The sequence below is a fragment of the Pipistrellus hanaki genome, assembly GCF_964339955.1.
Source record: "Pipistrellus hanaki genome assembly, chromosome: 3".
NCBI lineage: Eukaryota > Metazoa > Chordata > Mammalia > Chiroptera > Vespertilionidae > Pipistrellus > Pipistrellus hanaki.
Window position 1 is genome coordinate 5,947,150 of NC_140505.1, and position 17,766 is coordinate 5,964,915.

At 47.8% G+C, this 17,766-nt stretch overlaps 1 protein-coding gene across 1 annotated transcript; it reads left to right on the forward strand.

The window, feature by feature from the left end:
* Positions 1-230: 230 nt before the first annotated feature.
* Positions 231-8,094, forward strand: ING2 (inhibitor of growth family member 2). Its single transcript, XM_084877766.1, has 2 exons — positions 231-1,328; positions 7,266-8,094. The coding sequence occupies exons 1-2, from the start codon at positions 1,148-1,150 to the stop codon at positions 7,934-7,936; spliced, it is 852 nt and encodes a 283-aa protein (XP_084733892.1). The 5' UTR covers positions 231-1,147; the 3' UTR covers positions 7,937-8,094.
* Positions 8,095-17,766: the final 9,672 nt, after the last annotated feature.

The window sequence follows — 17,766 nt, forward strand, 5'->3', positions numbered from 1 at the left end:
CGGAAGTGCAGGGGCGCTCCGGGAGCCCGTGGGCGCGCCGCCGACCTCCGCGACCGGCCAGCGGGAGTCCCGCTGCCCCGCGAGCCCGCGGGCCGGGGCCGGCGGAGGCGCGGAGGAGAGCGCGCCCGGCCGGCCGCGGTGGCGCAGGCAGCCCCGGGGGGAGAGCACCGCCGCGGCGCATGCCGGGAGCGCGCGCGCTGCACGCCGGGGCTCGTAGTCCCCTTGGCCTCACTCCCTCCAGGTTGCAGCGAAACGCGGCCGCCTGCTGCTCCTTTTAAGGCTCGCTCGGGGCCGCGCCAGACCCGCCGACGGGGAAGAAGTCGGTAATGGCGGGCCGAGGGATCCGGGCCGTGTTTCCCCCCGCGCGCCCTGTGGGAAGGAGGCGAGGCAGGGGTGTGTCCTCCCCCCACCCCCCCCACCTTCGCCCGCAAGTCCCTTTCCGAGCCGGGGCGGAAAGGTGGACCGGCCCGGCGTCGTTCCCCTTTAAGAGGGGGCGGGGCGAGGCCTGCCGTTTGGCCGGGCCGAGAGCTGACGGACCAATGGGCGGGCCGGCGGCGGGAAGGCGGGAGAATGCGAACCCTCCGGTAGGGCGGTAGAGGCGGGCCCCCGGCCTTATGAGGAGGGAGCCCTGCGCAGGCGCAGTGGCGGCCGCCGCGGAGGGGCGGGGACAGGGCCAGCGAGGGACGCTCCGACAGGCTCCGAGGGCGATTGGGGAGGAGAAGGGGCAGCGGAGGGCTTGTCATGGGGATCCGAGCCGCGGGACGGCATTGGTAGCAGCCGGGGACGCCGAGGGGGAGCGGGGCAGGAAGTGTCACCGCCGGGGACCCCGGCGCCCGCCCGCCCGCCGGCTCCGCTGCGGGGATCCCCGCTGCTCGGGTCCCGCGGAGGGCGGGCGGACAAAAAAGGAGGGAGCCCTCCCTGATCGCCCCGCCCCTGGGCTGGTTACCGCGGGGGCGGGGAGTGAGGGCTGCTTTTGGGGGGAGTGGAGATCGGGGGACTCGGCGGTGCCCTCCGAGCGGCCGGCGGCCGGGGTCCCCGCGGCGCGGGCTGCGGAGCGGGGTGGCCGCGGCGGCCGCGGCTGTTGCATGCGCGGCTGCTGGATGCGGAGGCGGCGGCGGCGGCGGCGGGCGGCGGCGGCGGCGGCAGGATGTTAGGGCAGCAGCAGCAGCAGCAGCAGCCGCTCTACTCGTCGGCGGCGATCCTGAGCGGGGAGCGCAGCCGGCTGCTCACCTGCTACGTGCAAGACTACCTGGAGTGCGTGGAGTCGCTGCCCCACGACATGCAGCGGAACGTGTCGGTGCTGCGGGAGCTGGACAACAAATATCAAGGTAGGTAGGGGCCCGCGGGGCTGCCCGTGCGGGTCCCCCCGCCCTGGGGTCCGCGGGGCCAGCCCGAGGAAGTGACACTTTCCTTCTCCCCCGTGACAGGCTCCTCGGCGCACGGAGGGGGTCTGAAGTGTGCGGCCGGGGGACCGGGGAGAGGGGCGGGCGGGCGGGCGGGAGGCCGGGCTCGCGGCCCTCCCTCCCTGCCTTCCCCTCCCGCGATCGGCGAGCACTTCGGTGGGGTCTCCGGGGTGGGGGTGGGGGCTGCCCGTCCGCCCACGCTGCAGACCCGGCGGCTGCAGCTGGCGTGGAGAGGGGGATCAGCCATTTTAAGTAGCGAGCATTTGTTCTGGCTCCGGCTTGCCCCGCGCCGCGCCGCCAGCCTCCTGCCGGGCGAGGGAGCGTGCGGCCGGCCTGGCGGCGGCGGGGCCGCAGGGGGTGAGTGGCCGGCTCCCCCGCTGGTCTCCGGGCCTGGCTTCCCCCAGCCCCTGGGAGCAGATGCATTGGAACGTGCTGGGGGAGGGGGCGAGAGGGGGCCGCGGCGAAGGCGGACGGACTCGGGGGAGGTCCCTCCCTTCCTCCCTCCGCTCCCCGCGCCGGGCTCGGCCATCGGGGCGCCCGTCCTCCCCGGCGGCCGCGGGGAGAGTCCCGGGCAGCGGCCCGGCCCGGCCCCTCCGGCCCCATGGTTGGAAGGGGAGGGGTCCCCGCGCCGGGGAAGGAGGAAGAGGGGTGTGTGTGGCGGGGAGGGCCCGGCGCCGGGGGCGTGGCCTGGTGACGCAGGCAGGGGCGGGGCGCACGCGCACTCCCGCCCCGAAGATGGCCGGCCGCTGGGAGGCCGGGGCGGGCGTGCGGGGCGTCCGCGCGCCCCCGGCAGAGCCAGGGTCGGTGTGCGGGACGGGTCTTTGGTCGTTTTCCGACTCCTCCCCGGCCCTTCGGCTGCGACGGGGACGGTCAGCCGCGGGGAGCGCCGCTGACCCCGGCTCTGCGTAGGTTCCGGTCCTCGTCCCACTTCCGGGTCTGGGGAGGAAGTGGGTGGTTGACCCGGCAACCGCCTGGCGTCCCTTGGCCCCGCCCTCCTCCGCCTGGTTTAAGCGTGGAGGCTGCAGCCGCCCGTGTGGTCAGCCCGCCGGGCGCTAGCACGGGGTCAGGCTTTACAGGAGGATCGTAACGGTCCACGTTTGTTAACCGTCCGTGTTTGATTGTTAGATAATCTGTCTCCAGGAGGGGGGACGTCACCGGGGCCGCTGTGCTCCTCCTGGTCCCGGGTCCGGGAGCAGACCTTGGACATGGCGCGGAAACAGCTCAGCGGACGTTGGAGAGAGAACTTGTGGGACCCAGTCCCTGTTTTTCTAGACAGATGGAACGTAAATCTGATGATTTGGTCTCACAGGAACCCACTTCTGGGCTGGCGTTTTCAGGCCCTTAGCATGTTACATACTGAAGTGTCTCTGTTTTAGAAACTATCATTTATTTCTGTCTTCTGAGCCCACAATTGATAGGGCCGGTGCATGTCAGGGGGGAGGGAATTGATGCTGATTACTGACTGTGTCATACGCTGTGTCAAGTCTAGAAGGTTATCTCTTTTAATCCTCACAATAACCTTATGAATAAAAATGTACGGATAAATTAAGATGTACAGGGAGTTTAAGTAACTTGTTCAATTGGGTGGGGAGTGTTTTGACTCCATAGCCTGGCTCCTTTGGGTGCCAGGCTTGCTTTGAACTATTTTAACTTTTTGTTTTTTTTTAAAGAAAAACTGTCCAAAGGTGTTTTTGACAGACTTGGAGCACACATACACAGTACATACATTGTAACCTAAAAATGATACATACCTGCTTAAGGATTGTATGTTCAGCGTTCTTAATTTTTCCGATAACACTGTAGTAAAGGTTTTCACATCGCTATAAAAACGCACTACCTACATTTGCCTTCACAAAAGTGAAGCTATTTCTTTTCATTGTGTTTGGGGAGGGACAATTGTTGCAGGGAAATCTTCCATCTTGGCCATCTAGAATTGTCATAAGTAGCTCTGTTAACGTGAGAAACAGTATTAGGCCTAAGTGATTGAGATATCTTAAAAATTTTCAGCTGTGTAAGATTGTGATTAGTTTCAAGATTAATAAAAAAACGATCTAGTTTTGAGCTAGCCCAGTAGTCGGCAGACTCATTAGTCAACAGAGCCAAATATCGACAGTACAACAATTGAAATTTCTTTTGGGAGCCAAATATTTTAAACTTAAACTATAGGTAGGTACATTGTTATTAACTTAATTAGGATACTCCTAAGCTGGCCTTTGCTAAAAACTCAAGGGGCCAAAGAGCCACTTGTGGCTCTTGAGCTGCAGTTTGCTGACCACTGCCCTAGCCAGTTTGGTTCGGAGGATGGAGTGTGGGCCTGAGGACTGAAGGGTCTCAGGTTGATTCTGGTCAAAGGCACAGGCCTGGGTTGCAGGCTCAGTCCCCAGTGAGGGCATGGAGGAGGCAGCCAATCAGTGGTTACCTTTCATCATTTGTGTTTCTCGCCTCCCTTCCTCTCCGAAATCAATAAAAATATTTTTTAAATAAATAAAAATGATTAAGTTTTCACTCTGCATATGCGTATTGAGTTCAGCTTTCTGTTTTACATTTATTAGCCTTAAATACTTGTGTTTATTTTTTTTAGTTTATTTGCTAGTTTTCAAGTATTTTCTGATTCTGGATCTAGTACTGTAATATTTAGTGATACGAATTACGAAAGCAGTCAAAGAAATTTCCTAGCTGAGACACTTTATTAGAAATTACTCATGAACCTTAAAAGTAACCTAAGTAAGTTAAAAATCGAGAAATGAAGAAAATATTATGATAATGAAGTATTTATTATGGGATTTGATTGTTAGAGAACCTCAATTTTTCTTCCAGTATTTTTGTTCATAATTTCCTGGGTAAATAAAATTTAATACTTAATTTCAAGTGTCTTCCTTTTAGTGTAGTAGAAAATGCTGGCGTGGTGAAGCCAGACTTACAGATTTAGAAGAGTTAAAAGTCTGCAGTTGTTGCCCTACTGGGTTTGGCTCAGTGGATAGAGCATTGGCCTGTGGACCAAAGGGTCCCAGGTTCGATTCAGGTCAAGGGCACATACCTTGATTGCAGGCTCCTCTCTGGCCCGGAACCACAGTCACGGCTCATGCTGGAGGCAATCAATCGATGTATTTCTCTCACATCGATGTTTCTCTCTGTCTCTCCCTCTCTCCCACTCTCCCTAAAAGTCAATGAATATCCTGGGTGAGGTTTGACCAAAAACAAAGTCTGGGGTGGTTGTCTCCTGAGCTTCATCTTCTGTACGTATGGAAGCAATGGCTTCCTCGTGGGGTTGCTGTGGGGATTAAATGAGAAAATCTTTATCACATAGACTTGTCTCAGTATTAGTTTCTTTCATTTCATAATTAAGGTGTCTTAAAAGTGAGAATTTTTATCTCATGTATAGTTCTATGTGTTGGTATGCTATAATTAGCTTCCAAGTCCCGATGATTAGATTATTGGATAAAGAATATTTGAAATAAGGTTACCTTTTATTTATTTTTTAGTGTATTTTTATTGGTTTCAAATAGGAAGGAAGAGGAAGAGAAAAATAGAAACATAAATGATGAGAGAGAATCATTGATCAGCTGCCTCTTGCACACCCCCTTCTGGGGATCAAGCCCACAACCAGTCATGTGCCCTTGACCAGAATCAACCCCAGGAACCTTTGGTCCCCACACCTCCGCTCTATCTGCTGAGCCAAACCGGTTAGGGCTCCTCTTTATTTTTTAACCTTCAAATTTTGTGGGTTTTTTTTTTTTTTTTGGGGGGGGGGGGGGGGGATATATATACCTTATTTTTCCTGGAGGAAAATTAAGTTCTTAAGAAACCAGCTTACATACCTACTTGGGTAAATGGGCCAGATAAGACCTTTGTTTAGAAGTATGCTGTGCAGGTGTGAGTACCTCAGATGTGTAGAGTCACATCAAGTATCTAGGTTAGCACTGTCCCTCCATTGTGAGTGCCTACCATTTCCAGGGAGGAGTTCCTTGCTGTGTATCACGGTGCTTGCAGACCGCCCCACTGTGTGCATTTCACTCGTCTGACATTTCTGTTCTTATCATTAGAATAATAATACTGGGATAGTGATCTGCTATGTGGTGTGATAAGTTAGTTAATTTTTGTGATCTGCTATGTGGTGTGATAAATTAGTTAATAGTGATCTGCTATGTGGTGTGATAAATTAGTTAATTTTTTGTTGCTCCATCGTTACTAAGACAGAACTCTTTCAAATAGTGTTAAATCTCATAAGGATTAAGAAAAACAAAAACAAAAACCAGAACAGATTTGAATAAAAACTAATCTGCAAATTTTGGTGATATCTGCAGCTATATTTTTAGTTTTCGTGTACCTTCTAGTGACTCAGCTATTTTCAATTGATTTGAATGTGTTCTAGGCGCTATTCAATAACTAAATCAGCAATTCAAAAAGCTTACATAGAACCATCTGCTGAGTTATCTACAAAAACATAGTGACCCAATGCTGACTTGACTGTAATTCTCTTAATAGCTTAGTCAGTTGATGCCAGAACATGAACCTAAACCTGCTCTGGAAATAGTTTAGGTTTCAGAATTATCTCTGTGGCAAAATAAACGAGCCATTAAAACTAACATGATGGGAAGCTAAGAGCTACTCCTGTCTGCTTTAAGGGAGTCCAGGGGTGTGATAGGAAATTAAAGGTATAGTGTCTCTCTGGAGTCATGCAAGTCAGTGATAGAACTGTAAATCTTGCAGATGCAATTGGACAGTAATCTGCAGTATAGTCTAGAATTTCTTTAAGTTTTACAGCTAGAGCCTGGCCTGTAAATTTCATATACAGGATTTTTTTTTTGAGATTCAAAGTAAGTGTAGACAATATGGCAGTAGGTAAACTGTAAAGTGGTATATAGTGAACTTGACCACACAAAATACTTTTTTTTTTAAGTTCTTCGTGGATATTTTTTCCATTGATTCCTAGAGAGTGTGGAAGGGAGAAGAGAGAGATTGAGAGAGAGAGAAACTGGTGTGAGAAAACATTGATGTGAGAGAGACACGTGGATTGATTGCCTCCCACTTTGTCCCTACTGGTGCTGGGGAACCTGCAACCCAGGTACCCTTGACCGGGAATCGAACCTGTGATCCTTGGGCTCAGGCTGACACATAAAATACTTTTTTTTTTTTTAATATATTTTATTAATTTTGTACAGAGAGGAAGGGAGAGAGATAGAGAGTTAGAAACATCAATGAGAGAGTCATCGATCAGCTGCCTCTTGCACACTCCCTACTGGGGATATGCCCGCAACCAAGGTACATGCTCTTGACTGGAATCTAACCCGGGACCTTTCAGTCCCCAAGCCGACGCTCTATCCATTGAGCCAAACCGGTTTCGGCATAAAATACTTTTAATTATTAGGTAGCCACACATTAAAAAAAAAACAAAAAAAAACCTTTTATTGATTTCTGAGAGGAAGGGAGAGGGAGAGAGAGATAGAAACAACAATGATGAGAGAGAATCACTGATTGGCTGCCTTCTGCACTACCCCCACTGGGGATCAAGCCCGCAACCTGGGCATGTGCCCTTGACCAGAATCGAACCTGGGACCCTACAGTCCTCAGGACGACGCTCTATCCACTGAACCAGACTGGCTAAGGCATGTTTTGTTTTTAATATTGATTAATGGATATTAGAGTTTTATGTTCTCTTTTTTATTAGTTTATTTCTAAATATATTTTTGTATTTGATAACACCTGGTCTTTGTATGGGAAATAATGTATTTTTTAATGTACACATACTAAAGAGTATGGTCTTATGGTTTGAGTTCATTCTAACTTTTCCAATTCTGTGAAAGATAACTAACTTGAAAAATGCTAATACACAGTAACCTTGTGATTTTTCCTTTTCTTTAGAAACATTGAAGGAAATTGATGATGTCTATGAAAAATATAAGAAAGAAGATGATTTAAACCAGAAAAAACGCCTACAGCAGCATCTCCAAAGAGCATTAATCAATAGCCAAGAATTGGGAGATGAAAAAATTCAGATTGTCACGCAAATGCTCGAATTGGTGGAAAATCGGGCGAGGCAAATGGAGCTACATTCACAGTGTTTCCAAGATCCTGCTGAAGGTGAACGCGTCTCAGATAAAGCAAAGATGGATGCCAGCCAACCAGAAAGATCTTCACGGAGACCCAGAAGGCAGCGGACCAGTGAGAGCCGTGATTTATGTCACATGACTAACGGCATTGAAGACTGTGATGACCAGCCACCGAAGGAAAAGAAATCCAAGTCCGCCAAGAAAAAGAAACGCTCCAAGGCCAAGCAGGAAAGGGAGACGTCGCCTGTGGAGTTTGCAATCGATCCCAATGAACCCACATACTGTCTGTGTAACCAAGTGTCTTACGGGGAGATGATCGGCTGTGACAATGAGCAGTGTCCCATTGAGTGGTTCCACTTCTCATGTGTGTCACTGACCTATAAACCAAAGGGAAAATGGTATTGCCCAAAGTGCAGGGGAGATAATGAGAAAACCATGGACAAAAGTACTGAAAAGACAAAAAAGGACAGAAGATCGAGGTAGTACAGGCCATCCACATTTTAAAGGGTTATTTGTCTTTTATATAATTCTTTGAGAATTTACTTTCAGAAAATGTTTTAGGGTAAATGCATAAGACTATGCAATAATTTTTAATCATTAGTATTAATGATGTATTAAAAGTTGTTGTACTTTGTCTGTGACCTTAATTTTCTGCACTGAATTACCAAATATTTTAAACCAGGTGGTCTGTAGGTCACCTGGTGAGAGGAGCAGGGCAAGAGGGAGAGGGTGGGGTGAACATTAGGAAAACTTCACAAGCCATGCCTATTTCATTTTCACTTCAAATGGGATTCTTTTTTTTTTTTTTTTTTTTATTGATTTTTTTTTTTTTACAGAGAGGAAGGAAGATGAATAGAGAGCTAGAAACATCAATGAGAGAGAAACATCGACCAGCTGCCTCCTGCATACTCCCCACCGGGGATGTGCCTGCAACCAGTGTACATGCCCCTAACCGGATTGAAACCGGGACCTTTCAGTCCGCAGACCGATGCTCTATCCACTGAGCCAAACCGGTTTTGGCTCAAATGGGATTCTTCTGGGTTAACGCCAAAATGTTGCTGGCATTTTTTAAGTTCTCCGTGCTTAAAAAATTTTAGATAACAGTTGGAGTTCTCTGCAAGCATTACAGTTATCATGGGTGATTTAAAATATGAACACTGTATACCATTTAGAGCTTTTCCCAGCCCCACATATACATACACTTGTTCATCTCTAGTCTTCCTGGAATTTAAGGAATAGAGATAATAACTTGGGATTCCATGTGGAATAATGTGCTCTTTCAGGGGTATTTGCTGCTGTCTTTTCATTAGCAGCATTTTGATGCACCGTTAGAGGCCCATTGGTAAATGCCTTGCTGCTGCTGCTTAAACACATGCAATCTAATGCTTAATAAGGGATTTTGGTTTTGTTTTCATTGGGATAGGTAAGAGTGAGTGGTGAGAATGCCAAAAATTCTGTCGTTGACTTATATTGGTAAAATTGGGGTTATGGAGTATGGTTCAAGGTGAGCAATGAAAAAAAAAATCCATCCTATTTAATATTTTCTACGCTGACCCACTGCTGGAATGCCTAGACAGGCCTCTCGCTGGGCAAAGGGCATCTACTAGTCTTTAAATATTGCCTTCATGTCAAACAGTCGCTTAAATAGTTTTGCTAGTAGCTGTAGTTCATTGCTGTCCCAATCAGTGATTATATATTATTTTAAGTAACTGTGCATTTACTTTCTTAACTTTCTGGTATTGGTGCTGTTTGATGTCTTCGCATTTAATTAGCTAATTATAACAATGCAATTAATAATGCGTTTGTAAACAGAGTTTTCCACAATCCTAATATTTGAAGGGTAAGGGATGTATGTCCATATATTCGGGGATTTTTTTTTTATTTTTTGGGGGGGTTGGGGGGGTGGGGCAGCAGATTGACTAGTCCTTCAATTTATGTTTAACATACTTTTTATTCCTCATTTCTTCCTAATCTGATTATCTTGATTCTTTTTGATTAACATGTGAAAAATTCTGTCCACTTGTTTGGGAAAAAATTGTTTTCTTCTAGCTCTCCTGTGTGACTTTTAGGCCTGTCATTCCACCCAGCTGGGTGTCGGGTTATTCGTGTGCGTGTAATATGAGGTTGGCTTAAACACCCCCAAGGTTCTTTAGGAATCTTCAGTGTTTTCACTGTAGTGAGGATTTTAAAAATCACGTGACTTGGTTTTCTCTTTCATTAATTTTGTCTTTCATTTGGAAGTATGAAGACACTTTATTATTTTTCTTTTAATCTTTATTATTGAAAGTAATACATAGATCCTCCTTTTTCTGAAAACACTTTATTTTTTTAAATTTTTTTCTCTGAAGACACTTTAAAAGCAAGCTTAGAGACAGGTAAATGCACAATATTTGATGACTAGAGTTTATTATATTACTTCTTGAACAAGGAATATTAGCATGATTAAGATTTTATTTTATTATAACTTGTTGAGTTTTAAAATCCCTTTCTCTCTTGAGAATATAGCATTTGGTCTTAATAATTACATCCTGTTACCAGGATAGAGCTATTTACCTGATGCCATTAAAAATATGAGTGTGTGCAAAAGCCTTTAAATGTGACTTACACAGGATTCAATACTTTTTCTTTCTTTTTAAAAGAAATACAGTTTTATTGATTTCAGAGAGGGAGAGAGAGAGAGAAACATCAATGATGAGAAAGAATCACTCATTGATCGGCTGCCTCCTGCATGTCCCCTACTGGATACGTGTCCTTGACCAGAATTGAACCCAGGACCCTTCAGTTCACAGGCCGATGCTCTAGCCACTGTGCCAAACTGGCTAGGTGAGTCAAACACTTTTTTAATACATAAATTTGATTCAGCATATCAGCAAATAATAAGCTTCCAAATAGAAGTGCCCAAATTTGGATTTGTCTTGATAGGAAAACAAGTGTAGGAAATCCTGAAAGATATGCTCTCTTGAAGACTTAACGTTTGAAACAGTTTTATTTTCATGAATTTCTTTTTGTTTTCTATACCAAAAAGGATTTGCATAACATTATGACTAGGATTTTTTTTAATGTATTATATATTTCATATCTTTTTTAAAAACATGATTTTTATTGATTTCAGAGAGAGAAAGGGAGAGGGAGAAAGAGACAGAAACATCAATGAGAGAATAATTGATTGGCTGCCTCCTGCAGGCCCCACACTGGGGATCTAGCCCACAACCTGGGACTGTGCCCTGACCGGGAATCAAACCAGACCTCCCGGATCATAGGTCTACGCTCAACCACTGAGCCACACCGACCGGGCTAGGTTTTATAACATGTCATGCTTATCAGTGGTTCCCAAACTTAACTCACAATGGAATTACCTTGAGAGCTTAAAAACATACTTGTACCTGTGTCCCACTCCCAGCAATTGTGATTTAATTCATTAAAAATGTAACTTAAATATTGGAATTTTTATTATGTTGTAGAACCAGCTGTCATATTTTGGAAATTTGAACCTTTTGAAGACTGCTGGTGGGTTCTCTACATCCAGATTTTTGTGTGACAAGCTTAAGTGCTGGTACATACAAAAAATTGTCCCTGCCGGGACCGGTTTGGCTCAGTGGATAGAGCGTCGGCCTGCGGACTGGTTCGATTCCGGTGAAAGGCATGTACTGTGGTTGCGGACACGTCCCCCCCAGTGGTGTGCAAGAGGCAGCTGATCGATGATTCTCATCGATGTTTCTAACTCTCTATCCCTCTCTCTTCCTCTCTATGAAAAATCAATAAAATATATATTTTTTTTAAAAAAATTGTCCCTGCCCCACAACCTTTCCACCAACACCACCTGAAGACTCAGTCCTCGAGTGCTTCCTGTGTGCTAGACGCCGAGAGGCGGTGTCGAGGAGGAAAAGGTCCCTGCTCGGGGGGCGAACGTTCTGGTGGGAGAGCCAGGCGTCTGTCGTGTCGGGAGCTGTCAGTGCTGAGAGGGAAGCCCAGCACGGGACTGGGAAGTAAGGCAGACACAGGCTCAGGGGAGGGCGGAGGAGGACGAGCCCCTGGATTTGAGTTGAGTAGCGCATCTGACTGGAAGGGGCTGGGAAACGTGGGCTGTTGGAAGCCAGGGTAGGAAATTTGGAAAGCATCCATGTTCTTTAAAGATCACTCTGGATACAACACAGACAATTTATTGCAGGGAACCTGCTGACAAGAGATTCTGGAGACTCAAGTCTTGCACCAAAAATATTGCTGACTTAGGGTAGTGGGAGTGCTGAGTGGTGGGGTTCGGCCAGTGCGCCAAGGTACAGCCATCAGGAGGCCTCTGGCCCGTGGAGTTGGGGGCCGATGTCGGGGCAGGGACAGAAGATAAAACATTTCTGAGTTAGCCTGTGAAGGAGTTCGGTCACTGACTGAAATCACTCCTGTAAGGAGAGTAGTGCTGCTCAAATTTTCACCTGCCTCCGAGTCACCTGTGTTTTAGCTGCAGCCTGATTCTGGAGGTCTGGCGTGGGGCCTGAGGTGCTACACGTCTCCCAGCCCCTACGGGAGCTGATGCTGTTGGTGCAGGGACCCGGATTTGGGGCAGCAGCCATGTAGATCCAGGAAGGGGGGAAGGGAGCTTGTGGTACTACACCATTTAAAATGGGGAGGAGCCCGCCAGTGTGGCTCTGGTTGAGCATCCACCTATGAACCAGGAGGTCATGGTTAAATTCTTGCTCATGGCCCATGCCTGGTTGCAGGCTCAATCCCCAGTGTGGGGCATACAGGAGGCAGCCAATCAATAATTCTCTCATCATTGATGTTTCCATCTCTCCCTCTCCCTTCTTGAAATCAATAAAACTATATTTAAAAACAAAACAGGGAGGAGCCAGCCAAGGAGACTTTGAGATCTCTCAGGGAGGCAAGCCAGAAAAATGTAGAAACAAAAGTGAGCCCAGCCGGTGTGGCTCAGTGGTTGAGTATTGACCTATGAACCAGGTGGTCACAGGTTCAATTCCTGGTCCTGGCACATGCCCGGGTTGTGGGCTTGATCCCTGAGGCAGCCAATCAATGATTCTCATAATTGATGTTTCCCTCCCTCTGAAATCAACAAAAAAAATATATTTTTAAAAGAAACAAAAACGAAGTTTCAAGAAGCGTGATTTCAGGTTTTGTCTAGTAAGAAGAGGATTGGGAATTAACCATGAGACTGGCGGATTGTTACGTTTAACAGAATGCAAGTTTGGGGGATGAAGGACTGCACTGGAGAGAGAGGGAGTGAAGTAGCGTCAGCACATGGACAACTCAAGTTTTCATGTATAGGGAGGGAGGGGTACATGGATAGCTGAGCTAAGGGAAGGCTTTAACGTGTAAGGAGAAAAGACAGACCACATGAGCATATGCGGGCTGGAGTATTGCCTCAGAAGGGGACAGATGCGTGTAGTAGGAGGAGTGGATTATTGTAGGAGTGAAATCTGAGAGGCAGACCAGAAGTGAGAACTAGGACTCAGCAGTCTCACTAGGCACAGGGTCACTTCCAGTTCATGTGTCAAAAAGGAAGGCGGCGCTTTTGCTCACTTATTTAAATATTTATTACGTAGGTATCATTACAAAGCTTCCTTTTAAGTACTGGCGATAGAGCAGGGACCAAAACAAGACAAAAGTCCCCCAGTGAATGGCATGAAGGCAGACAGCTGCCGTGTTCGCCGGGGGAAATGAGATCACCCCCTTCTAATAGCTTCCCGTTCCTGGGAGGGCTGGGCGGACGGCCTGTCTCCGGAGGTGAGAGGCCTGTGTGACTCAGAGCAGCAAAGTGAATGGGCCAGGAGTGCCGTCAGCACTGGAGATCAGCGGGAGTCTCTGCTCCTAACTTCAGATGAACGGATAACTCATCCTGTGGCCTGGATGCAGGCATGACAAAAGAGTACAAATCCTCTCAACGTTTCAAAACCTGCACAGTGAGCTGGGAAAGCCGCAGCTCCCAGCCCTTCTTCTTTTTTTAAAATATGTATTTTATTGATTTTTTACAGAGAGGAAGGGAGAGGAACAGAGAACTAGAAACATTGATGAGAGAAACATCCACCAGCTGCCCTCTGCACACACACACACCCCCCACCAGGGATGTGCCCGCCACCAATGTACATGCCCTTGATCGGAATCGAACCCGGGACCCTTCAGTTCACAGATCGATGCTCTATCCACTGAGCCAAACTGGTTTCGGCATCCCCGGCCCTTCTCTATACCCGGCAGGTGGCTCCCAGAGAGAGGCGTCCTAGTTGCCCCAGTGAGAGGAGAGAAGCCTGTCCCAGGAGCAGGTGGGGTAAACGCGCCAGACAGCTCTCTGTCCCTTCCCGAGTCACGTCCTCAGAGACTGGGGTCATCCTACTCTATTGTAAGTCAAGTATAAGTTATCTCGCCATTACCTTGACTGTGTTCCTCCTCTCTAGAAGGACCAACGCCCCTTTATCATTCCCACACCCACCGAGGGCTGTGCTCTGGACTTCTCGGGCCGCACTGGGTCCCTGGTCCTGGCCCTGCCACTGGGTCAGCTGTGAAATTGATGGTTTAATAGACGGTTCTCCTGAGTCTTATTATTTACCTTCCTTCACATCCGTCCGAGGAAAGGGTTCTTGTCACAGCTAATGGGATGGTTTGTAGAGGAGCAGCGTTTAATGCACGTGGGAGTAAAGACTTCAAAGCAGTGCTTTCTAAACTTCGGACAGGGCGATCTGGATGGATTCTGACATTGCCACATACCATTCTAATTTTATATTTAAAAGAATTGATGAGTACTTTTCTTTTTAAAAAATATTTTTTTACAGAGGAAGGGAGAGGGATAGTGAATTTGAAACATCAATGAGAGAGAAGCATCGATCAGCTGCCTCCTGTACACCCCCTCCTGGGGATGTGCCTGCAACCAAGGTACATGCCCTTGACCAGAATTGAACCTAAAACCCTTCAGTCTGCAGGCCAACGCTCTATCCACTGAGCCAAAAACAGTTAAGGCATAATAATTTTCTTAAGAACAACTCACTCTGATGTCAATTTATTTGGAAAAGGAAGCATATCGCATTGATAAATGGAAAATTGGTATCCCTTTCTGTGAATAGGAGATTATGTAAACACATAATGATACCAAAGCAGTTATTAAATTCCAGCTATGTAGTATGCCTATGAAGACTCAGCCCTAACTCTACCCTTCCTTTATGTTTAAAAAATATTTTGTTATGTTTTTATTGATTTCAGAGAGAGGAAGGGAGAGAGAGAGAGAGGGAGAGGGAGAGCGCAACATCGATGCTGAGAATCATCCATCAGCTGTCTCCTGCACCCGCCTACCAGATGGAACTGGAACCTCCTGTTTCATAGGTTGACGTTCAATCACTGAGCCCCGCCCACTGGGCTGCCCTCCCTGTATGAGAAGCTGTGGTTAGTAAGTAATACCAGGTGAGGGTAAAAAGCATGGACAGCAAATCTAATCTTTCTGCAAGAGGTAATCAGAAGGATTGGAGAGAATTTTGAGCACTACTGTCATCTTGGTCCGGGAAGCACTCTTAGCACCAAAAGGCTAATCGATGTAGTTTTTTGCTTATTAGCCTCAAACAGAAATATTAACATGTCTTCATTTAGAGGCATTTGCCTAGCTACGTGCCTCTTAGTAAAGGTTTCTGCCAACCCCCTGAGGCATCACGGGCATTGTCTGTGTCGGTATAAGAGGAACTGACACCCGGACTCCTCAGGAGTCTCTGATCTCAGGACAGACTCCTCGGCCTTCCAGTGTGATTCTTTGGGGTTGAGTGAGAGTTCCGGGTAGACCTGTCCACAGCTGCTTCCCGGCCTACCTTCCAGCCCTGAAAACCCCCTTCGGATCTTCAGGCCACTTCCGCCACTCCCCGCTGCTGGCAGGTTATTGATTTAGCAGTCTCCGGTAATTTAAAAATCCGTTTCCGTAGGAGTTGGGTGGTGTCACGCCCATGCCTGTCCTAAGCACTGCAGGGACGGGGTTTGTGGTGTGGAGTGTGTTTTGGGATGTGGGGTAGCTGTGCATGTGTAAGCACTAATGTAGGCTTTCAGGTTTTGTCATACTGAATAAAAATGGTCCTGTCTTACTCACGTCCTTCCATCCCTTTTGGCACCTGGGTCTTCACCCTTGGACTCCGCTGCGGGTTAATGCACGGCGATACCCTGTCCTCTGGCCCCAGGCTGGCGGTTAACACAGTCTGGCTGCTCTGAGTGGGTGTCGTTCTCCCCGGCTGCTAAAATGTCTGCCCAGGAGCCGCCTCCCGCTTTCGGCCCTCTGTGTGTTGGAAAAGCCTTTAGTCAGACGTGTGTCCAGCTTCACAATAAGTCGATTCCAGTGCTTGCGCGTCAATGTATGGTTTGGGTTTTGTAATATGTGGGCTTTTCCTTCCTGCTCGTGACTGTGACCGAATAGCACTGTTTTGCTGTAGACTCGCTTTGAACAGCAAGTTCCAATCCCTTTATTTGCCCAGAGCCCTGACCGTGTTTATACAGCTCACTAACTTCCCATCTGGCCACCGCGGCGGCAGGCCCGCTGGCCAGCTCTCCCTGCAGGTGTGAGGCGGTGCCGGGCCAATGCCTGCAGCAGGCGGCCGTGGCCTCGGTGCCCAGAGAAGGACCGGCTGCTGTGCTTCTCTGGAACCTGAACTGGCAGCAAACACAACCCCAGGCTCCACGGCGGACTGTCATTGCACTTCTGTGCCTTCCTGAGGCCGATAGCACCCCCAAACGCCAGTTTTCCTCTGCGATCTATGGAGTAGCTATGACTTTTTGGTTATAAGCTTTAATTTCTCATCAACTTTTTTAAAAAGTAAACCCTCACAGCTTAAGAAAAGTGATCACAGATGGGAGTGAAATAGTGACCGGAAAGGCATTCCCTTTGGAGCTCAGAACGTTTGCAGTGGCCTTGCCCTTGGGTGTCTGGTGCCTGAGTGTCGCCCTGGGTATTTTCCAGGCCAGGTTAAGTCATGTTGGGATAATTCCGACTAATGTTAAGGTCTGACTTAGAGAAGCTGGCAATCTAGACCTTTTCTAACCGCACGGTGAAAAATAAAGGAACGTCCATGGCTAGTTAAGAAAAGGGAAATAGCCCTAACTGGTTTGGCTCAGTGGATAGAGCGTCGGCCTGGGGGCTGAAAGGTCCCAGGTTCGATTCTGGTCAAGGGCATGTACCGTGGTTGCGGGCACATCCCCAGTGGGGGGTGTGCAGGAGGCAACTGATTGAGTTTCTAACTCTCTAACCCTTCCCCTTCCTCTCTGTAAAAAAATCAATAAAATATATATTTAAAAGAGAAAAGAAAAGAGAAATAAGAAGACTCTCTATTATTTTCTTTCTATTTAAGTCTTCACAGATTTCAAATACATCTCAGATCAATTAGGTTTATCTTTCCAAGAGCAGATTAAATGAAGCTGATGGAACGAGTAACAATACTGTTTAAATAGGAATTGTCTGTCAAATATAACGGTTCTACAGCCTATCCGCTAAGTCTTGGAAATACTTTAATTTGTTCAATTATTTCTCGACTAGAATTGGCCTAGATTTCCTATGCACACGGGGCCTGTGACCTTTGTATTTGATCAGAGAGACTCTATAAGAGACCATTGTTCATAATCTTGTACCTGTTTCTCGGAAAGCGTGGACCACAAAGGGCAAGCAATAATGAGGATCCGAATGCAAGCCGCGTCTTATTATTAGCAAACGGGTCAAGTAGGCGTGAGAACCGACCTCAGGATAATAATCTTGTACTCCCACTGGGCTCTGAAATTTATCAGAATTTAATATCATGGTACTCCTTTGGCTCTAGAGCCTGTAAAGATCAACTCATTGTTTTCCTTGGAGATTTTCATTGTTATTTCAAAGTAGTATAATTTGTTTCTGTAACATGCATCTACTGAAAAGGCAGAATTGTCTGTAGAGAGAAGCAAAACCTGAATTGGGTGGGGGTGAGGGTGGGGATGGTGGGTTTCTAGGAAAAAGGGGTGGCCAGCTGCCCAAGACGCCCAGCCCAGACAGTTGCTGGCAGAACCCACGCCCAGCAGATTAGTGAGAAAGGGAAATCTCGTAGTTTGTTTCATCCTGAAATTAGTTGGGGTGGTCAGGATGATCAATAGCTGTAGAATGAGGCAATCACATTGTTCTGGAAACCAGAAAATGACAGCAAGGTGGTGTTTGATGTGCTGATGGCGTCTCTACTGAGAAGTCACGGGCTCCTGGCCAGTCTCTGTGGGCGTGCTTGGTAGAACTAGTTTGAGAACAGTTTGATGGTTATTCTGAAGAGAATAAAGTGTCAAGTGCAAGTGAGGAGGATGGGCAAGGGGGAATGTCCCTTTTCACCGTCATGCTC